The 23614-nt window shown below is 42.1% G+C and overlaps 1 protein-coding gene across 2 annotated transcripts in view; it reads left to right on the top strand.

Moving 5' to 3' along the window:
• Positions 1-23614, top strand: part of mzt2b (mitotic spindle organizing protein 2B) — a 46917-nt gene that overhangs the window by 3766 nt on the left and 19537 nt on the right. Inside the window, exons 2-5 of one of the 2 annotated variants that reach the window (XM_069933417.1) lie at positions 495-710; positions 5495-5701; positions 9917-10065; positions 18279-18461. In XM_069933417.1, coding sequence (XP_069789518.1) covers positions 5520-5701; positions 9917-10065; positions 18279-18461 — 514 coding nt within the window. In that variant the 5' untranslated portion in view covers positions 495-710; positions 5495-5519. Of the gene's footprint in view, positions 1-494; positions 711-5494; positions 5702-9916; positions 10066-18278; positions 18462-23614 lie in introns of those variants that run through there. The other variant, XM_069933418.1, reaches the window with a different exon arrangement.

Below are 23614 nucleotides of genomic sequence, written 5' to 3'. Positions count from 1 at the left end.
TGGTATGTCAACAAAGAGTTTACAGGTATACTGGAGAGACAGTTCTGACTGGGTGCATCACTGTCTGCTCTGGAGGTGCCAATGCACAAGACAGAAAAAGACAACAGAGTTGTGAACTCGGCCAGCACCATCATGGGCATCGATCTCCACTCCATTGCGAATATCTACAGGAGGTGGTGTCTCAAGAAAGCAATGCCTATCTCCAAAGACCCTCCCACCCAGGCAGGCCCCTCTTCACCCTGCTACCATCAGGAAGGAAGTACAGGAGCCTGAACGTAGATGAGCACCCAACATTACAGAAACTGCTTCTTTCCCTCCGCAATCAGATTTCTGGATGGACAACCTCACTTTTTCTCTTCTTTTTACACTAATTCATTTATTTTTACTGTAAATGTAATTTGCAGCCACATTTGCACCTGTAATGCTGCCGCAAAAATGAATTTCGCGATATGTGCATGTCAATAAATTTTGATTGTTCCCTCTTCCATCCGCAGCAAGTAACTTGCAAGCCTTGCCCGAATCGCCAGGGGCGCTGTTGTCCCCGAAGCAAGCGTTGTGCTGCCGATGTTTGTTCCGCTCGCGGGGTTTCCAGCCGGACGAACAGAGGGATGGACTCGGAGGTCGCTGGTTGCCGGGGAGGAGTGAAGGCGACGGACTCGGAGGTCGCTGGTTGCCGGGGACGAGTGAAGGGGATCTGCAGCTGATCGTTTGTGAGCCTAGATACCTTTTGCATTGCTCGGTTATTCGTTTTTGTCACATTAAACGTGTCGAATTACGAATTCCTTCCCCTTATCCAAAAATGACGTGAATATTAAAATAAGGCAATTCCCCACCAGCTTTAAACTGTTATTAATAATTAAATTATTTTTAAGCACGTCTTTCAACGTATTGCATGTTCTTGCTGATGGAAACAATGAATTAAAAAGTTTGTCGTATCTGCAATAATGGTATCAATAGAACGTCAGCATCAGAATTTATTGGGAAAATGTCGCGAAATTCATTGTTTTTAATTTTTTAATTAATGCAAAAGAAGAGAAAGCGAAGGTCGTGTCCGTGGTTCATTCAGAAATCCGATGGCGGAGGGGAAGAAGCTGTTTCTGCACCGTTGGGTGTGCGACTTCAGGCTCCTGTACCTCCTTCCTGATGGTAGCAATGAGAAAAAAACCTGGCCTGGGTGATGAGGGTCCTTGAGAATGGAGACACCGCCTCCTGTAGATGTCCTTACTGGAGTGAAATTAATGCCCCCGTTGGCGCTGGCTGAGTTCACAACTTTCTGTGGTCTTTTCCTGTCCTGTGCATTGGCAGCTCCAAGCCATGCAGTATTGCATTAGGTCAGAACACCTGTGGACCTGAAACTGTTATTGATAATCATATTGTTTTTAAGCACAACTTTCAATTGATTGCATTCCAAAATGTAGTCCATGTTCTTGCTGGTGGAAAGAACGAATGAAATAATTTGTTGTATCTGCATTATAGGTTGGTATCAATGGAATATTAGAACTTAGACATTGTAGCCCACAATGTTTGTGCTAACTTAAACTACACAGGATCTATATTTCCCCATCCTCTGCCTGTTTTTTGCCCTTCTGAATGCCTCTTCAGTGTTGCTGCCATCTGTTATCACCACATCCCCTGCCAATGTATCCTCTCTTTTAAAAAATTAATGCCCTCCATAGCTCCTTTTAAACTTTCCTTTTTTCACCTTCTAACCTGGGAATAAGACTGATTATGCCTCATATAATTTTATAGACTTTGAGCAGGCAATCCTCCACCTCAAATGCTCGAGAGAAAACAATCCAAGTTTGTTTAACCTCCTAGGACTGCACAGTTGGCACAACACCTTTACAGCACCAGCGATCGGGACCGGACCAGGGTTCAAATCCCACGCTATCTGTAAGGAGTTTGTACGTTCTCCCTGTGTCTGCATCAGTTTCCTCTAGGGGCCCTGGTTCCCCACAGTTCAAAACCACACTGGGATTGTAGGTTAATGGGGTATAAATTGGGCGGCATAGACTCGTGGGCCAAAATGACCTGTTGCTGTGCTGGATGTCTAAATTTAAAATTAAGTTTCTAGTTTATGCTCTCTAATCCAGGTAGCATTCTGGTTATTCTCCCTGGATACTTGTATTTTCAAAGAAGAGAGTATTATGGAAAATGAGGTTGGTTAAATTTAGACATACAGTACAGTAGTAGGCCCGTGCCCCCGCCCCCACCCCAATTACACCCAATTAATTTAGGACCTGGTATGTTTGAGGGTAGAAGGAAACTGAGGCACCTGGAAGAAACCCACACAACACAGGGAAAACATACAAACTCCTTACGGACAGTGCTGGATTTGAACCTGGGTTGCTGGCGCTGTAACAGCATTGCATTAACTACTATGCAAACTGTGCTTTGAGATTTGTTAAAAATAGGATAAAGACAAAAGAAAGGAATGATCATGGCTTATAAAATCAAATCGAGTCAGTTTTAGTTTGGATGAAGCTAATTGTGGAGTAGAAAATTGTGTTAGCATTTTTATATAGACCCTCAAACAATAATGGTAGAACAGAGAAGTGATGAAGAGGAAGATCAGGGACTGTGCATGGATATCTGATTCCTGCAGTTCTCTTTTAAGGATATGCTTCACTCGCATCATCTCAGATAGATCCTGGGTAAAGGTCAGGTCCGAGAAATTTATGTATCCGTTGACAATGGATTATTTTTCAAATATTTGGAAGCTGGGTTTCTTTGAAAGTGCCTGTTCAAGTTCTTTGGCCATGTGCAAGCTCAGAAGTTTGGTAGATGTGGCATCTCGGAGGTATTGATCTCAGTTAAGTAGGTACGGTTAAAGTAGATGTCTGTGAGTTCTTAAAGGGCTGGCCGTTTGATAAAACAACAGCCTTGTAATTTTTTTGAATATTTTATTTTAAAAATTTCCATACATATAATTAATAAATCATTATACAATACAATAAGTATTTAAATTGAAGAGAATTTAATTCATTACATGATGGTTATATCCCCTCCCTACCCTTATAAAAAGGAGTATATGTAATATGCTATGTATAACAGAAAAAAGAAAGTAATAAAAAGAAAAACAATATAATACCTTGGATTGCCTGGAATGTCATGCCCCAACATATTGGGATTAAACAGATCTTGTTTAATCATTTCATTTTAAGGGAGAAGGTTAATGCAGGAGTAAAGAGGCTGGAAGAGCATTACCATGTACTTATACCTAATATTTGCATATACAGGCTCCAAATTTGCAAAAATACAAGATAGTTATTTCTCAAATTATATGTAATTTTCTCTAAAGGAAAACAATTTTGTATTTCTGCATTCCATCTTCCCATTTCTAGATGCGAATCTGATTTCCAGGTCACTGCAATATATTTTCTCACTAATGCTATTTTAACAAATTTCATTTGATAAGTCGATTATTTCAATGTAGGTATTGTTCTTTCTACATTTCCCAATAAGAATATATCTTGGTTTAATAGAAATGCTGCACCTGTAACTTGTTCCAAAAATGAGTGTACCCTAGAATGTAACCTTGCATTAATAGTATTTGTCATAGTGTCTTGACAAAGATCAGACCATTTTTGCTCATCAATTATAATATTCAGGTCCGTCTCCCATTTCTGTCTAGACTTATGCGGTCCTTGTTTAACGGTTCCGTTCTACAGTAAGAGATATATTGCTGATGTAAATTTCTTAATATTTTGCTTGTTTTCTTCAAGAGCATTGATAAAATACAGCATACTGTGAAGGTGGCTGAGAAACTGCTGAAGAAGGCTGTTGTCACAGTCATTTTGTGATTTGAGCATCTGCGGGCTCTGCAGCGGCTACTCAAAAGATCATTAATTATCCTAGAAGCAAGTCATCCTCAATGCTGAGGAACTATTATAAACAGGAAAGTTTGCATATTCTGGGGTTGAGTGCAATACACAAAACTGCTGGAGAAACTCAGCAGGTAATGCAGCATCTATAGGAAGTAAAGGGTTTCGGGCCTGAGCCCTTCGTCAAGGTATGAGCAAGAAACGAGGTGCCTGAATAAAAAGTTGAAGGGAGAAAGGGGAGGAGCGGAAGGGGCAGGGAAGTAGCACAGGCTAACAAGTAAGGGGTCATGAGTGGATACAGGTGGGGGGGGGGGGGGTGGGGGGCGTATAAGAGAAAAAAGCTGAGAAGTGGTTAAGGGAGGAGTGCTCATTCGCTCCAGTTCACACTACTGACCCACGACGACAATGCAAGATTCATCAAGTTTGCAGGTGACACAACAGTAGCTGGCCTCATCAGCACCAATGATGGGTCACTCTACAGAGAAGAGGAGGAGAATCTCGTGATGTGGTGTGAGAATAACAACCTGAGTCTCAATATGGACAAGACAAAGGAGATGATGGTTGATTTCAGCAGGACACAAATGAGCATCCTCCATGACACATTAATAACTCAAGTTCCTTTGAGTCCACTTAATAAGTGGACAAACAACATGTCCTCTCCAGGGATGCAGTGGTAAATTTTTCGGTGCCAGACCTCATCAAAACGCCGACGAGGTTTCACGAGACCTGGCCTTGGTGGCTCCCATTTTGTATTTCCTGCTGTATAATTTACAGTGATCTATAGGAATACGAAGTAGAATGACTGCTGTATCCGCCACCGTCGTAAGGTGCCGGAGCGCTTCCCAGCGAGATGATGGTGCAGGGAGGTGCCTGAGCTCCTGCAGCATTACATCCCCGCTCCTCACTTGTCAGTAGTGGTTTCACTTCCTGAGAAGACTGAGGTGGGCACAGCAGCTGACCACCATACTGTCAACTCTATCGATTGGGTCCTGGCCGGTTGCATCACAGTGCGGTGTGGTTGCTGGTACAGTTGCTGTGGAGCATAAGATCGGAGGTCAATCCACAGGACCATAAGAACGGCAGAGAGGATCACTGGGGCTTCCTTCCCCCACCCCCACCCCCCCAATCGATGTGATCTACCCGTCATTCTCCTGTGTAAATGCAGATGCATAAAACCCATCTAAGATCTCTCCAAGTGAAACAAGAAACCTTTTGGCTCAGGGCCAAAATGTTTGTTGTATATCTTTGCTTCCTATGGATGCTGTGGGGCCTGCCAAGTTTGTTGAGCACTTTTGTGTACAGTAAAACCCTTGTTGTAAAGCAACCGGCAAAAAAAATTGCAGTTTTTAAAAAAAAAATATGCAAGTCTAAAATTGGCGTGATTCGCCGTTAGTTCGCTAATGACTCAACTCAAAAAATTCACTTATTCGGCATCTACCAATCTCCATAGATGCGTCACCAATGGTTTTACTGTATTAACTGCAATCACAGTGTCTGCAGACTTTCTTGTTTCACTTGAACAAAATGTACTGATTAGCTTCTTATCATTGAGAATGGTATTGATCTACATTACTGGATTTCTGACTCATTTGGCCATGTGAGTGTTTGAATTGTGAGTCCTGTGTTTTTCTTTGGTACGAGATGATGGTTTATTATTTATTGGATTTCAGTGTAAAGGATTGCTCCAGCAATAATATGGCCGTACCACAGCAGACAGGGCTATCTGGCCTAGATGCACAACAGACTCTTTTGGCCACAGTCAGTGGAAATGTACAGAAATATACAGTCAAGAAGAAAAAGATCCTTAACGCAGAAGAACTGGAGCTGTATGAGCTCACGCAGGCCGCTGGTGTTGTTATGGACCAGGAAGTGTTCAAGTAAGTTAAGAAATGATAATTTTGGAAGTCTGAAATCAACCCGTGTGGATTTGCTTTTAGAAATGAATACAGAAAACATCGATGCATTTTCACAACATTTTTATTTATTAAAATGTGATTAAACCATTGTAGCAAACTTAAATGATTTTCATAATTGTAGCAGTTAATTTTATCTATCTTTGAAAAGGTCAAACCATTACCATTGAAAAGAATTGCAGTAAAACCCCTGTTATCCGGAATTCAAGCAACTGGCAAAAATAATTGTGGGAAATAAATAAGGTAAAAAAAAAGCCAGAAGTTTAAAATTGGTGCGCCTCACCATTCACCAACCCAATCAAACACACAACCTCAAGCAACTGGATAATTCACTTATCTGACATCTCCAATTCCCATAGGTGCCAGATACCAGAGATTTTACTGTGTTTCTAAAAGTAAGAATGCCGAAAAAGCAGATTTTGATCATTCAAGAAACTTCAAAGTAAGATGTTTTCTGCTTCTGTTTAATACAGTACATTTCCAATTATCCAAAAACCATTTTACCAAAATTCTCAGTTATCCAAAAAAAATTTCATTGGCAAAAAAACCATCGAGCAGAAATTCTAGTGTTTGTTGCAACATTCAGCTTATTTTGTAAGCAGAAATCACATTGTCTTTTGGTAAGAATTGAGCATTATTTTATGTTTGAAAATTCTTCTGTTCTTTGTTGTTGTTCAACCGCAGATACAAGTATTTTACTGACACTGTTTAAAGTTATTTCTGTTATCCAAAAAATCCAGATAACCTTTACAGGTCCAATCCCAAGCATTTCGGATAATTGAAATGTACTGTATGGTATAGCTATCGTTGTCTTCAATACTCCCTTCCAGAAGGCATTTCTGATTCAAGTTCTTCTTTAGAGATTTGAGTTCAAAACTTGTGGTGGTGGTTACTAACAAATGATCCCTTCAACCACTCACACTGTTCAGCTAGGTCTTTGTTAATGTACATTCTAAATTACTTTACCTCTAATTGTTCCATAATGGACTAATTTTCATGTTTAACTTAGATTTTGTATTTTCCTGGTATCCTGGCTAACATACTCAAAATTGGTGCAGCATCTTACAGTAAAGCCTTTGGTATCTGGTACCTGTGGGGATTGGTAGCTGCCAGATGAGTGAATTTTCCAGTTGCTTGAAATTTTGTGTTGCATTATTGGCAAACTAATGGGAAGGTGCACCAATTTTAAATGAATGTATTTTTTTACCTATTTATTTTCCTCCATTTTTTAGCAGTTGATTTCTGGATAACAGGGGTTTTACTATATATGTTTATTTATTTCATTATTATTTGTGCAATCTTTATGTGCATATTGGCTGCTCTTATAGTAAGAGCAATTATGCTTGAAGGGATTAATTTGTCAGTAAAACTATTTTTGATCCTTGCTGAAATTGTGAAAGGAGCTATGTAAATGCAGTGTGCTTTTTCTTCCTTCCACCATCATCATTAATAGATCAGATACTATTCATTGTCATGTAGTAAACCAGAAATGTCATATTACACAAAATTGCCTTGACAAAGATTTGCCATTAGCATTGCCCGACACCCCTTACAGTCAGAAAAAGAGAAACAAAAGAGAGTACCCTCCAGAGTCACTGAGTGTCAGTGGATTCACCTCCAGAGGCTCCCGCAGCCTCTGCAGTCACTCAAGAGTTCAGTTCACACCGTCGGCAACCTAAGCCCAGGTCCAAACCTCCAACACAATAAGGAAGCCTTCAGGGCCCTTTGGGAGCCCTCCTTTCCCTCAGCATCCTCTCAAATCCTGGTTCCGATGCCTGGTTCTCATGACCCTGTCTCCACCAGCCTGCAATCTAGAGTGAGGTTTTTTTTTGCCATCAAGTCACCAGCAGCCTGTAGCCTGTGGGGTTCTTCGCCCACAAGTCGGCAACAGCTCACCACCTGTGCCTTTAGCCTCCGAGCAGGTTGCTGTTTGGATTTTCTGTAAAGACTGCTGGTGTTCCTTTGCATTTCAAAGTTTGTTAGGTTGCTTTCTGCATGTGAAATGTAACATTTAATTTGTTCATTCAACCCTTTCACTTCATTATGGTGATTGGAGTACCCATCCATTTCCCTAATGCAGGGTGGCACATAGCGGTCGGTTAAAACCTAGTGACCCGAGTTTTAAACTGCCTCTGTCTGCAAGAAGTTTGTACGTTTTCCTTGTGTCTGCATGGGTTTCCTCCAGGTACTCGGGTTTCCTCCCACATTCTAAAACATGTACGGGGATTGTAGGCCATTTGGGATATTTGGGCAGTATGGGCTCATGAGCCAGAGGACCTATCACTGTGCTGTATTTTTAAATTAAAATTGCCAAGAAATCAATATAAGCAGAATTGCAACTTGCCTGATGTGAAATGAATCTCTCTTCAATGGCTCTCTTCAACACCTATGAATCTGAGCTTTTCGTGGATCATGTTATCCTGACATCTTTCAAATTTATTGTCAGAGTGCATACATGACATCACATACAACCCTGAGATTCTTGTTCCTGCGGGCCAGGCCGAATTACCACTTATTGGCTGTGCAAACAAAAACTACACAACGGGCACATGTAAACAGATAACGAATGTAAACAAACTGTGCAATACAAGGAGAGTAAGAGTCCTTAAATGAGTCCCTGAATGAGTTTATGGTTGAGGGGTCTGATGGTGGAGGGTAGCAGCTGTTCCTAAACCTGGTGATATGAGTCTTGTGGTACCTGTACCTCTTTCCTGTTGGTAACAACAAGAACAGAGCATGTGCTGGGTAATGGGGATCCTTGATGATTGCTGCCGCTCTCTGATGGCAGTGTTCCCTATATATGTTCTCAGCGGTGGGAATGTTCTGAGCTGCGTCCACTACTTTTTGCAGGGCTTTATGTTCAGGTGTATTGGTGTCCCCATACCAGACCATGAAGTAGCTGGTCAGCACACTTTCCATCACACATCTATAGAAATTTGCCAGGGTTTCTGATTCATTCCAAACCCCTGAGGAAGTAGAGGCACTGACTGCTTTCTTCATGATGTCATCAGTGTGTTGGGACCAGAAAAGATCCTCTGAGATAGTGACTCCCAAGAACTTGCATTTTCTCACCCTCTCCACCTCTGATTTTCCTGCAGTGATCATAGGATCGTATGCCTCTGGTTTTCCCTTCCTGAAGTCCTTGGTTTTCGTGACATTGAGTGCAAGGTTGACTTGACTTGAAAGTTGTTGTTGGTGCCCCGTTCAGCCAAGTTTTCAATCTCCCTCCTGTATGCCGACTCATTGCCTTTTTTTTATACAACACACTACCGTGGTATCGTCAGCAAGTTTGTAGATGGTGTTATTGTCGTACCAAGCCACACAGTTGTAGGGGTCAAAGAATGCAGCCCGGTGGTATTCCAGTACTGATGGAGATTGTGGAGGAGATGTTCTTCACTGATTGCGGTCTGGATGGGAGGAAATCTCGGATCCATTTACACAGTGGGGTGCTGAGTGCCAGGACTTGGAATTTGCTGATCAATTTTGAGGGAATGATGGTGTTAAATGCCAAACTGTAGTTGATAAAGAACATCCTGATGTATGCATCTTTACCGTCCAGATGTTCCAGGACAATAACTCTTCATGGTAGAGGTTAGGTTATTTAAATTGCATTTATCTTACTGATTCCTCAGGGAGTAGCCATGTACATTTTTTCATCAAAGTGCAGTTCTTGGATCTCCATCTTTTCTGTTAATTTTTGGAATTGTACTTTTTAAAAAAAAAAAATTCATTGAGAATCTTGATTTAAATGGCTTTATTATTTTCCAAGTTGAGTTGCTGCAGCTAATCGTAGAACACTACACCACAGTACAGGCCCTTCAGACCTCAATGTTGTACTGATCCATATATTCCTTTTTTAAAAAAAGTTCTAAATATTCCCTAACCTGTGACCCTCTATTTTTCTTCCAGACTTTCAAACGTTCCCTCAAACCACTTTTTCTCATCCTTGAACAATTTGTAATGGCCTTGTCTTTTATATTGGCATATATATGCATAATTGCAGTTATATCAGTATGTTGTACTGTCTATTTTAATGACTCTTTCAGTATCTCAAAATAATCAATAGATTCATCTTTGTGATACCACTTCAGAACATCCCTTAATTAGGGAATCAGTGTCCATGTGCGTATCTATTGATTGTTGAACTGTTCTGGTTTCTCTATGTCTGTTCCTGGTCAGAATAATCGTGGATCTATTGAAAATGAACGTGGCTCCATTGGCCGTGTTCCAGATGCTGAAAGCTATGTGTGCAGGGCACAAAATTGCAGAGGGATCTTCAACTGAAACACCATCCACAACAACACAGAGCACTTTGGCAGATTCCAGAGGTAAGAAATGTACAAGTGACTGGTGGAAGCAGTGCTCAGAGTAATTAGTATTGGACAGCCAGACAAATCCAGTTATTCATGCATTGATTATGTAGTCCGCAGTGGTGCTGTGAATGTTTTTTTCCCTAAAGTGCTGAAAGGCCGTAGATACCACTATTTTTATTGCTGAAATTTAGAATTTGGGACTGGTAGAATGTAATTAACCGAGATATCAGAAGGTGTCTACTTTTAGATTGGTTAATTTAAAATTCAGTTTTAATGAGCTCAGTTTCTTTACTCTGCACTTAATTAGATGTGACTGACAAAACCTAGTGTTACTCCATTTGCATCACTAGGGGTTGTCATGTTTTTACTGAATCTGACAAGTGCAGCACATGATACAGCAAGTTCCCAGTGTCACGTGTACCCTTTGTGCAGGGGTGCTCTCCGGAGGAAGGGAAAATGGAAGCAAAGTTGATCCAAAGCTGGTTTGTTACGGGTTCCACTGGTCAAAATAAAGTCAATTGCAGGAGCTTGTGAGAACATTATCTATAAAAACACAGATGCTCGAGGAACTCGGTTGATATCGAAGCAGCTGTAGGAGGTAAAGATACATCTTTCCCTCCCATGGACACTGCGAGACCTGCTGAGTTCCTCCAGGATTTCTGTGTTTTTACTACAATCACAGCACCTGCGGACCTTTGTGTTTTACAGTACATTAAAGCAAACAAAGATTTGGCATTGGTGTCCCCCCCCCCCCCCTTATATTAAGAGAAAGAGTAGTTAAAAAAAAGATTTTTTCAGTTACTGGGAGTCTGTGGATTTGCCTCTAGTGCTTCTGCAGCCACATAGACTCCTATTCCATCCATTAACAACCCGAGCTCCAGATCCAAACCTCTGACATGATCAGGAAACCTTCAGGAACCTTCTTGCCCTCAGCACTCTCATGAATATGGTTCCAATACCTAGTTCCCACAAGCCAGTCTCCAGCAGCCCACAGCCTGACATTGTCACTCACAGCCTGTGTCAGTTCCTGAGCCACTGAGTCCTTTGCTGGTCCGCTGCCGTGGTCACCTACCCTGTAGGGTCATCTCCTCTGCTTCTCCTTCTTGACAGGGTGGGGGGGGAGTGGGGGTGTTCTTCCCATGAGGGTTCTACAGCCCAATTTGTCCCTGCCGATCATATTTTCTTCCTGAACTCGTCCCTCATGCTTGCGCTTGATCCATATCTCTCTACACCATTCTGGTCTGTGCTGTAGTCCGACCCACCTCTACCAATTATACGTGAGCACTGGCAACCAAGACTGAATGTCGCCTTGGTTTCCAGTTTGGAAGAACTCGTGGACCAAATTTTTCTTTACTCCTTATCCCTGATTTCTGCCTCCTGTATGGACAGAGGAACAAATTTTAGTGCTTTTGCTTGTCCTCTATGATAACCAGCTGACTTGTCACAGAATGGGTATTGAAACTGGTGCCTTCTGGAAACTTGGAATTATAGAAATAAATCAAGAGCCATTCAGCCTTTCACAGTGTTCTCTGCCATACAATATGAATGTGGCTGATCATCTAAATTCCTTATTCTCTTCCTATATTGATTTCTGCAGCCATTAGCCCCTTGTGTATATTTAATAATTTGCCTCAACTCTTTCATGAGAGAGTGTTCAACAAGTTCGCCACTCTTTGGATGAAGAATGTTTTTTTTTCCTCTCCATCCTAAATGGCCACCCTGTGCTTTTAGGCAGTGACCCCATGGTTTTCAATGTCTCCACCATTGGGAACATCTTTCCTGCCTGTCACTGAGGGGCCCTCTAATTCTTCTGAATGTAATCCTGATCACTCCAATCTTCAGCAGCTTTCCCTGCATCCCCAGAATAAGAATATCCTTCCTCTACTCAGGAGACCAAAATGCCACACAATACCCAGGATGTCTACCAAGGCCATGTAGAACTTCAGCATCGTTGACTCCTTGCTGTCAAGGCCAATGCACTGTTTGCCCTCTCATTCATCGGCTGGTCATTGTTGGCTGAGTGCAGAGCCCTTCCATTCTGGAAAGATGTATTTTGTATGTCTGGTTGATGCACATCATTTCCCCAGTAAATCCAACGGGCCACTTGATTTAGGCTTGGTCTGTAAAAATGTCTGGTTCAGGTGGCTTGTGCTTCCAGTGATATCATTACTTGTTGCTGATTAGAGCTTGTTAGGACTGAGTGATAGGAATGCAAATGGTGGGAACACAAATGGAGTCACAGTGCAGACTTGCTGACATTGTCGTCGCTATGTGATAATTCCACAATTTGGAGTGATGGGTTTTTACAACTATTGTGTCTTTGCAATCTGCATAAAACCATTTATAAATGCTCAAGTGCATGTTTTTTCCCCATCTGGAATATAGTTTCCATCTGTAAGCCATAATTGGATAGGACACACTTGGGGTCTAATACCACTCAGAGACTAGTTACAACTGTGTGTATCTGTTCATATTAGCACTGTTTGTCAAAGGTAGCATCATGTTATTAGCAAGGAGAAGAAATAATCCTTTTACACGTACAGAGCTGAAAATAGAGTCATCAGGTGCTCTCTGATCACTAAATAGAATGGTCACTAAACAAATAAACCCCAGTAAACATTGCCGATTTCAGATGGGGATTACTCAGAGCAAAAGGTGATTGATTGGCTGATCTTGTCTCTCTGGGGTAAGATTACACAGATGTCAAGTCCCAGGTTTGTCTGCACCTATCAAGTTGGCAAAGGTGATCAATAAAGACCTAAAGAAAGGAGGTGATAAGCAAGAAAGAATTTCCTCTTATCTCTTCTTAATGTATTGCAGGTGGGTTAAATAGTCCGTATAATTGAACAAATGTCACCTGCAGCTAAAAGCAATAATTGCTAAAATTGGTCCAACTCCCCTTAGAAAATAAGTAGAGACTTACACTTCAGCTATCCAACATACTGTTCAATTATGCAACAAAGATCCTCTTGATACCCTTCAGTTACAGATGGGACCTGCTCATTCTCCCAGCTAAATAAGCATGGAATTAGCCACAGGAGAGAGTGGCTGCTTTAAATGCAGATGTTGTTTTAAATTTAAATGTAGACATACAGCACGGATACAGGCTCTTCCGGCCTACAAGTCTGTGCTGCCCAAATACCCCAATTAAGCTACAACCCCTGTACATTTTGGAGGGTGGGAGGAAACCGGAGCACTTAGAGGAAACTCATGGGGGCACAGGAAGAATGTACAAACTCCTTACAGATAGTGCCGAATTGGAACCCAGGTCGCTGGCGCTGTAATAGCGTCACGCTAACTACTACACTAACCTCGCTGTATTCGCTGGAGCAGTATTTTATTTTCAGATTAAATTTCTGGCCTTGGTTAGTGTGACCAAAGGCATTTTCATCCTTTAAAAGTTCATCACAAAATTCTGTAGACACCGTGGTTAAAGTAAAAATATGAAAATGCTGGAAAAGCTCAGCAGGTCAAACAGTGTCCTTTATGTAGCAAAGGCAAAGATACAGAACCGATGTTTCGGGCTTGAGCCCTTCATCAAAATATGAGAAAGTACCAGTAAGTGTCTGAACGAGGCAGGAAATGATAGGTGGAGAAAGAAGGGAGGGGACAGCAGCAATGAGGGGGAGGTGGGGGGGATGGTAGGGCTGTGTGGGTGAAAAAACAGGAAAAGGTTGGGGGGGGGGGGGGGGGAAGAAAAGGCAAGCTGGTTTAATGGAAAGCAGTAAAGTCAATGTGGCTGGAGGGTGCCCAGACAAAAAATGTGTTGTTCCTTAAATCTGCGGGTGATAATACACAAGGCCATGGACAGACATGTGAGCATGGGAGTTTGACCCGCATTTAAATGGTTGGCCACTGGGAGGTCGCTGTGGTTGCGAACAGAGTGGAGTGAAGCGATCTCCCAGTCTGTGACCGGTATCTCTGATGTAGAGAAGGCCACAAAAGGTGCACCAGATGCAGTAAATAAGTCTTCTGGATATACAGGTGAAGTGTTGTTTCACGTGAAAGGCCTATTTAGGGCCCGATCTGTGAAGAGGGAGGAGGTGTGGCCACGTGTTGCACCATCTGTGGGCACAGCAAGGTGCTGGGGGGGTGCGATGGGTGGAGAGGGATGAGTGCATGAGGGAATCGCGGAGGGAGCAGTCCCTGTGGAAGGCCAAGAGGGGAGGAGAAGGAAAATTGTGTCTGGTGGTGATATTCTATAGTAAGTACTGGAAATTCCAAAGGATGATGTTTTGGATGCAGAGGCTGGTGGGGTGGTAGGTGAGGATGAAGAAGGGGATTCTGTGTTTGTTGCGTCCAAGGACAGAGGGGGTCATGGCAGATGAGCGGGAAATGGAGGAGATGTGGGTGAGGGCTGAGATGATAGTGGTGGAGGGGAAGCCACATTTGTGGAAGAAGGCAGACATTTCAGATGATCTGGACTGGAAGACCTCATCTTGGGAACAGATGCAGTGGAGGTGGAGAAATTGAGAGAAGGGGATGGAATCCTTGCGGGAGCAGGATGGGAGGAAGTGTAGTCAAGGTAGTTGTGGGAGTTGGAGGATTTGTAATGTATGTCAATGGAAAGCTTATCTCCCGAGATGGAGACAGACCCCGGGAAGGGGAGAGTGTTGTCAGAGATGGACCAGATAAGTTTGAGATCGAGGTAGAAGTTGGGCGCGAAGTGAATGAAGTTGACAAGCTCATTGCGGGTACATGAAGCAGCCCCGATGTAGTTGTTGATATACCAGAGGTAGAGGTGGGGTTCTTGCCTGTGTAGGCTTGCATCATGGATTGCTCCACAAAACGCAGGCATAACTGGGACCCATACAGGTACTCATGGCTACACCTTTGATTTGGAGGAAGTGGGATGAGTTGAAGGAGAAGTTGTTTAGACTGAGGACGTTCTGCCAGGTGGAGGAGGATGGTGGTAGAGGGTGACTAGTCAGGATTCTGGTCCAGAAAGAAGCGAAGTGCTTTCAGACCTTTTCTGTGGGGGACGGAGGTATAAAGGGAATGGACATCCATCGTGAAGATGAGGCAGTCCAGTTGTGGAAATCTGGTGATTGAGGAGGTGGGGGGCATGTGAGGTATCATGGATGTAGGTGGGAAGGGATTGGACCTGGGGAGAAAGGACAGAGTCAAAGTAGGATGTCATGAGTTTGGTGGGGCAGGAGCAGGCAGAAATAATGGTTAGTGATGAAGTTGGTGGTGGTGGCTTCCTGTGGGAGGGGTCGATAGGAGGTCTCTAAGAGTTGTTGATTGGCCTAGGTAAGAGGTCAGTGCACCAGACCACAACTGCACCCTCTTTGTCTGCGGGTTTGATGGTGAGGTTGGGATTGTCGTGGAGGGCGGAGAGAGTGGAGGGCAGAGTGTTCTGAGGTGAAATTGGAATACGAGAGGAGGGTGGTACAGTTGAGACGGTTGATGTCTTGGTGGCAGTTGGAAATCAAAAGGTCCAGAGCAAGCAGCTGACCAGGACGCTCTGGACCTCCTAACCACCCCTCACACAGGTCCCCACCACCGCACATCAAGACACTGTCTCCAACACCATCTCCAAACTCATCTCCTCTGAACAAGGCTAACCATTCTCCCCCACCCCTGCACTGCCAGTACCTACCTCCTACCCAAGATACACAAGCTCAACCATCTGTGTAGACCCATTGTTTCTGCCTGCACCTTCCCAACCAAACTAGTTTCATCCTACCTTGACTCTATCTTTTCTCCCTTGGTCCAATCCCTCCCTACATACATCCACGATACCTCCCTGCCCTCCATCTCCTCAGTGACTTCAGATTCCCAGAACCAGACCACTTCATCTTCATGATGGAGGTCCAATCCTTTTATACCTCAATCCCCCACACAGAAGGTCTGAAAACACTTCTTCCTGGGCCAAAGACCCAAGCAGTCACCCTCTACCACCACCCTCATCCGCCTGGCAGAACGTCCTCGCTCTAAATAACTTTTCCTTCAACTCATCCCACTTCCTCCAAATCCCACGGGAACCCTCATGGGTCCCAGCTATGCCTGCCTGTTTGTGGGCTTTGTGGATCAATCCATGCCACAATCCTACACAGGCAAGAACCTCAACTCTTCCTCCAGTATATCAACAACTACATCAGGGCTACATCATGTACCCGCGATGAGCTTGTCAGCTTCATTCACTTCGCATCCAACTTCCACCACCCCGATCTCAAACTCACCTGGTCCATCTCCAATAACACTCTCTTCTTCCTGGATCTGTCTCCATCTCGGGAAACCAGCTTTCCACCGACATACATTACAAACCCTCCAACTTCCACAACTACCTGGACTACCCTTCCTCCCATCCTGCCCCTGCAAGGATTCTATCCCCTTCTCTCAATTTCTCTGTCTCCCCTGCACTTACATCGGAGAGACCGGTTGCAGACTGCGAGATCGCCTCTCTGCCCGCAACCCTAGCCACCTCCCAGTGGCCAACCATTTCAATTCCAGGTCTCACTCCCACTCTCACATGTCTGTCCATGGCCTTGTGTATTATCCCATCCTGACCATCTGCAGATTTAAGGAACAACATTTTATTTTCTGTCTGGGTACCCTTCAGCCACTTGGCATGAACATTGACTTTACTGCTTTCCATTAATCCAGCTTGCCTTTTCTTTCCCCACCCCCATTTTCCTATCCTTCCAGTTCTTTCACCCATACAGCCCTAGCATCCCCCCCCCCCACCTCTCCCTCATTGCTGCTGTCCTCTCCCTCCTCCAACTATCATCTCCTGCCCTGCCCCTCCCCCACTCACTCTTTTGTTTGGATGTTTACTGGCTCTTCCTCATACTTTGATGAAGGGCTCAAGCCTGAAGCATCGGTTATATATCTTTGCCTTTGTAAAATAATGGACCATGACCTGCTGAGCTTCTCCAGCATTTTGTGTTTTTATTTCTTCCTTTAAAATATTAGTTTATTGGTTTCTCCAGCAGGATTCTTCCATTATTGGATGGGCAATTGATCGTTTCCAAGAAAAAATGGTTTTAAAATTCCATATGGTTGAGTATCAATCATGAAAGGATTTTCCAGGAGCACCTCTTAACTCCGGCTGAAAATTGTGTGTACATAAAGGCTAAATAAGTACAGAGTTGAGATCAAATGCTGATGTTAGTGATCAGTTAGTGGTCAACGCATACTTTGGACTTGCATGAGTATGGTTTGAGTTTGGTGCCAGGGCCGTTTTGTGTCTGCAATTGCAGAAAGCCTTGGCTATTTTTAAATCTTGTATATTCTTTTAGCCAAACTATTCTGTAACCTTTAAAGCACATGAAATTTTAATTGCCAAATTTCTGCTCTGACGGTTGAAGGAAAATTAATTGAAGGCAGTCTTGTCGTCATGAACCAACTTCTCTTGTGCAGAGTACTTGGATGTAATCGACATCCTTCTTCTGTTGTGTGCATCTTAGTGTATGTATTTGAATTGCATCAGAGAAAGAAAAGTATCTTTTTTTAAAATAAATGCTCTGAATATATTATTGGGTTTTTTTCTGCATAATTACCTCAAACCTGAAAATTTTAAAGATTTAAATTGCAGAGCAACCAATAACTTTTAGAAATGAAACTGAATAATGGAACCTGAAATGAAAATCCAAATGGGTCGTTTACCAAACCATTTAGTGAAATGAGTTATTGTGGCCAGAGTTGACCTACATTGTAGAATTGTCTAATACATTATTTTAACAGCTCATTCATTTACTGTTACGCCTTCTACTGTTCACGGCCACAAGAAGCCCAGCTCGTGGTGTCCTTTCTCTTGGTGTGCTGTGAAAATTCTGTTTCTCTGTATTTGTCTCTTCTCTGCCCAATCCAGCAGCTCCCTCCCCATTCTCTTGCTTTTCTGAACAGCTTCAGGTAAGATGCATAACTCTGATGTTGGACAAGTGATGTTTCAATTGTAACTGCACTAAAATAGACAGCTATATTTTACTAGAGAATATATTCTACTGCCAACTTGCAGGGTTTAAGTAAACCTGGCACTATTATACATTTGCTATGAGCGTCAGATAATAGGTCCCATTATGCATGGTCGACTACAGTGACTCGCTGAGTATATTAGGTTTTGATGTTGATTATAAGCTGTGACGATTGAGCCCAGAGCCAGGATAAGCTAAATTCTTCATGAAAGCTCACTTTAAGTTTATATATGCATTGAACTTAATTTTTGTACCTCTCTCCATCTTGTGTGTTTTAATGTATTTTCATGTCTTTCCTTTTTGAACCAGAGCATTTGTTTATCTCCGCAAAGAGCAGTAAAATCCCAGCACTCTCCTTTTCTTCTGCCCTTCGATCTCCAAGACTAGGCACTAAGATTGTGGTCTACAACCCTGCTGATGCTTGCTCACCTCTCTCTCAAGGTCCCCCTGGTTCCTTCCAGTTTTCTTGCTGCCTGTTCTCACCCTTCTCAGGTTGCGTTTATTAGTTTATCTGCTGGGTTCCTGTATAAGTCAATGATTGCACTAGGAACTAGATTACAATCTGAAATCTTTCATTGACTGGAGCTGCTGTATTTCAATCCTTGATTTTGTACCTAGATTTAGATTATCTTAAGCAACTGGATATGAAATGATAGTTATTTCCTTTTAATTTGACTCGTGGTTGGCTGGAATCTGTTTCGAGATTGTCATTTACTTGTTAAAGAAACAGCAGGTTCTGGACTTTAGCCAAGAGGCACGTTCTGTCAAGGTGGTTATTGTGAGTTTGTAAAGACATAGGAGCAGAATATTCAGCCCATTTGAGTTTGCCCCGCCATTTAATCAATCATGAGCTGATCCATTTTCCCACTCAGCCCCAATGCCTGGCCTTCTCCCCATAACATTTGATACCTTGGCTAATCAAGAACCCGTTGGATGACTCAGAAGAAGAGGTCTGCAGAATTTAAATGAAAGGCTTCATCAAGTGAGATGGCAAGTAGCATAGTCTCATGAAAGATCATGTGATTTCAGAAGATCAAAGTCCAGAAAACAGATAAGAATAGGAAAGATTGTGGCATTTGATTGTGTCTAGATGATAGGGTTGGTAGGAGGTGGGGAGGTCCAAGCACATGGATTGTTTGGTGATCAGATACAATTTATTGTTCTGTAATAAAACAGACATGTAATATTACATGAAATTGCATAGGGGTGAGTGTCAGAAAATTATTCTTTTGGTTGGTGTGAACCTGTGTAGTGGCTGCGATAGTTCAGTTTCAGCGAGAGAGGGAGAAAGAGCGATCAAGTCTGAGGTGGAGTGATGCCCACTGGTAGCTTGGTGAGGCTGGAGGAAAAGCACAATGAGTGCCGTAAAAGTACATGCCATGCATTCAGCTATTCATAGATTCTTTTACCTGTTTGAACACCTAATAACATGAAGATGTGTTGCCTTATAATATTTCCATCTCAAGCCAGTTTACAGTTGGTTACTTTTCACCTCATCCTGCTAAAAGTCGGTAGGTGAGTTCCTGTTTAAGATTCTTGAGCACTTTAATCTCTGCTACAACCTGGATCGGTTTATTTAGTTGGGACTTAAAATTTAACTTCATGACATTATGTTTTTAATATGTATATAGAACATGAACATTACAACGTGTGTTCTCCAATCCAGGCAACATCCTGGTAAATCTCTGGACCCTCTCCAAAGTAGCCATATCCTTCCTGTGATGAGGCATCCAGAACTGAACACAATACTCAAAAATGTCATCTAACCAGTAGAGCTGCAACATTTCCTTCCTCATGGCTCTCAAACTCAGTCCCCTGACTAATGAAGGCTTCTTAACTACCCTATCAATCTTTGTGGCATCCTTGAGAGATCTTTGGATTTGGCCTCTGCTCTTCCACATTGTTAAGAATCCTGCCATTAACCACGGACTCCATCTTCAAGTTCAACATTCCGAAATCCATCACCTCCCATTTAACCAGATTGAACATCTACCAATTCTCCACCCAAATCTGCATCCTGTCTGTCGTATTTTAATCTTCTACACTATCCACATTAGCTCCAACCTTTGTCTCATCTGCAAACTTATTGACACATCCCCTCTACTTCTTTGTCCAGATCATTTATAAAAATAAAAAAGGGTGGGAGTCCCAGGACAGATCCCTGCAAAACTCTGCTATCGCTGACCTCCAGGCTGCATATATTCCATCTATTACGACCCTCTACTTTCTACAGGCAAGCTAATTCTGAATCCACACAGCCAAGGTTTCATGGATCACATGCCTCATGACTTTCTGAATGAATCTACCAGGGGACCTTGTCAAATACCTTCCTAAAATCCATGTACACCACATCTATTGCCCTACCTTCATCAATTTCTTTTGTTACTTCCTCAAAAAACTTAATTAGGCTCCTGAAACACGACCTACCCCTCACAAAGCCATGCTGTCTATCCCTAAGAAGGAGAAGCCTCTCTAAATGTTTGGAAATCCTGTCTAAGAATCCTCTCCAATAGTTTTCCCACCGCTGATGTAAGGCTCACTGGCCTATAATTCCCAGGATTTTCTCTATTACTCATTCTCCATTCTTCAGTACCTCCCTTGTGGCTAGGGAGGATGCAAAAATCATTGCCAACACCCTAGCAACCTCTTCCCTGCCTTTTTTGTTATAACCTGGGTATATCTTGACTGGTCCTAGGAATTTGCCAATAGGTATGTTTTTAAGTAGATTCAGCACTGCCTCTTTCTTAACGTCAACATACTCTGGTACAAAGGTAGCCAACCTTTTAATTTTTAATCTTTAATTTAGACATACAGCATGGTAACAGGCCATTTCAGGCCATGCGTACGTACCAGGAGTGTAGGTTAATTGGGTGCCATGGACACATAGGCCAAAATGGCCTTGTTACTGTGCTGTATGTCTAAACTAAGAATGTAAAATTAAAAGGTTGGCCATTCTGCTCTAGTACATAAGCCTGTTCTACACTGACCTTACCTTGCCCAAGGTCTCTCTGTCTGGTGAATATGGAAGCAAAGTTTTAATTTAGGACTTTCCCTACCCCTCTGCATCCAGGAACATGTTCCCTTCTATAATCCATAATCCTACTTGCCAAGGCCTTCTCGTGCCCCCTTCTGGCCTTTTAAGCTAACTGGCCTATAGCCTACATTTTTTAAACACAAGCATGACAGAGTCTAGAGAATTTTGTTAACTTGTCACAAACACTTACACTCTAACTTTTCCCATTTCTTTCAGTACCCTGGGATGCATTCCAACAGGTCCAGGAGATGAATCAACCAATAGACCTGTTTGCTCAACACTATGACTTTAAAGCGATAGCAGCTGTATTGAGGTTCCAACCTCACATCACACCCATAATATCTGACATCCTTCACCGATACCGACACAAAAATAGTCATTCAAGACCTCACCCATTACCCAATATTAATTCCTCTTCTCTTCGTCCAAGACACTGAAGTTAATTTTAGTCACCCTTTTCCGCTTTATAGAATTATAAATCAACTTCTATTTATATATTTTTTCCTAGTTTACTTTCATAATCTATCTTCCCTTTCTTTATTGCTTGCTTCATGCTTCTTTGTTGCATGTTAAAGTTTTACCAATCTTTCAGTTTCCCACTACACTTGGTGACTTTACATGCATGAACTTATAGTGGAGCTTTTTTCAGTTCCCTGATTAATCAAGACTGGGTCTCTCTGGCCTTATCATCCCTGCATTTTATGGAATATATTTTGAGCACTGTGAAAAATCACTTTGAAAGTCTTCCACTGTTCCTCAACTGTCCCACTGTATTAGCCTGTGTTCCCAATCTATGGTAGCAAACTGCTCCCCCATCCTATTATGGTCTCACTTGTTTAGGCATAACATGCTGGTTTTAGATCAAACTCTTACACCCTCCGTTTGTCAGGAATTCAGCCATCCTGTGATCACTCTTTCCGAGAGAATCCTCCACTGCAAGATTGTTAATTTTATCTGCCTTGTTGCGCAGGCCCAGATTTAAAATAACTTTTCTCTAGTAACTTGCTGTTCAAGAAAATGACCACGGATGCATTGGACAAGCTCCTCCTTAAGACGGCCTCGGCCAACATGATTCATCCAATCTATCTGCAATTTCAAGTCTCCCACGCTTGCATGTATGATTATGATATTTCTTAGTTCTATAAAATCACTGTTGTCCAGAATTCAAGCAGCCTCAAGCCACTGGCAAAATAATTGCGGAAAATAAATAGATGAAAAAAAAGTATTTAAAATTGCCCCTCCCCCCAGCTGTCAGTTCTCCAATCACTTAATACAATCTCAAGCAACTGGCAAAATCACATATCCAGCATCTATCAACCTCCATAGGTGCCGGATACCAGGGGTTATTCTGCCCTATGATATTAACCTGTGTAGCTCATTTTTAAAATTTGGATGTAATGGGTTAAATGTCTGACTTCCAGTGCTGTGAATTTCTCAGGCTGTGCATATTCATAATCAGGAATGTGTCTTCATCTACTTTTGCCTTAAATACAGCTAGTTGCAACCTGTCAATTTAACCTGGGCTAGGATTGCAGATAACATTTGCTTGTTTTTAGATTAATGTTTTTAAAAAATACTTTTGATAATTTTGTGGGTATGAATTGTATGTTGCAAAGAGTAGGAAAATATTAAATTAATATTAAAAGTATTAATAGTGGATCTAAAAATAAAACTCTTGAACATTTTAGGCCTGTTTCTGGATTGCTTAGATTTTTATTGCTTTAAAAGAATATGGCAGTTTCCCCGACTTGTCACCATTAAAACTGTAAGGTCCCGAACTGCAGTAAGATCACAAATATTGTAAATTATCCTAGCATTTCAATGATGTATGAAGATTCATTCGAAGGATTTGGGTGGTAATTTTTTTTAAAGGTCCATTTAGTTAACGATTTGCTCTGGTAAATAGTGTGAAAAATCTGGTGTAGATTTCTCCAATAGAGAAATTGCATCAATTGGAGTACTTTGAAGTTACAAGACTGTATTGGCTACTTTTGAGAAAGGTTCTGCAGGTAGGATTTAGAATCCAAAGATTAATGATTAAATGCAGTATTGGATCAGTTTACATTGTGAATTCCAGGAAGCTTTGTCTTTTTGATTGATTGTACAGGCCATTTGAACATGGAACATTACAGTACAGGCCTTACGGCCAATGATGGCTATAAAAACCTACTCAACAAACTAAACCTTCCCAATCTCACACCCATAACCCTCTATTTTTCTTGCATTCATGTGCTTGTCAAAGGATCTTTTAAATCTCCCTATTGTACTAGCCACCACTACCACCCCGGCAATGCATTCCAGACACCCACAACTCTGTGTGTTTATATATTTTAAAAAAAGTTGCCCCTGCCATCTCCCTTAAACTTTCCTCTCCTCACCTGATACAAATATACAGGTGATCTGTGGTATTTGGGTCATGGAAATTTGCCCAGACAGAATTCACAAATCAAGACCAAAAGTTTGAACAGAATTCGCTCACAGAATTTATGTGAAATAAAAAGTAAACAAACTAAAGTTTTTCTTCAACTCTCATTTCTAGAAATGTGCTAAGAAGGTGGCTTAGCATTACAGAAAAAAAACAATATGGCTGCTTTCTGAGAATGCAGGCTCC

Source organism: Narcine bancroftii, chromosome 4, assembly GCF_036971445.1.
Source record: "Narcine bancroftii isolate sNarBan1 chromosome 4, sNarBan1.hap1, whole genome shotgun sequence".
NCBI classification, from domain to species: Eukaryota; Metazoa; Chordata; class Chondrichthyes; order Torpediniformes; family Narcinidae; genus Narcine; species Narcine bancroftii.
This window is presented reverse-complemented; position numbering and strand designations above follow the sequence as displayed.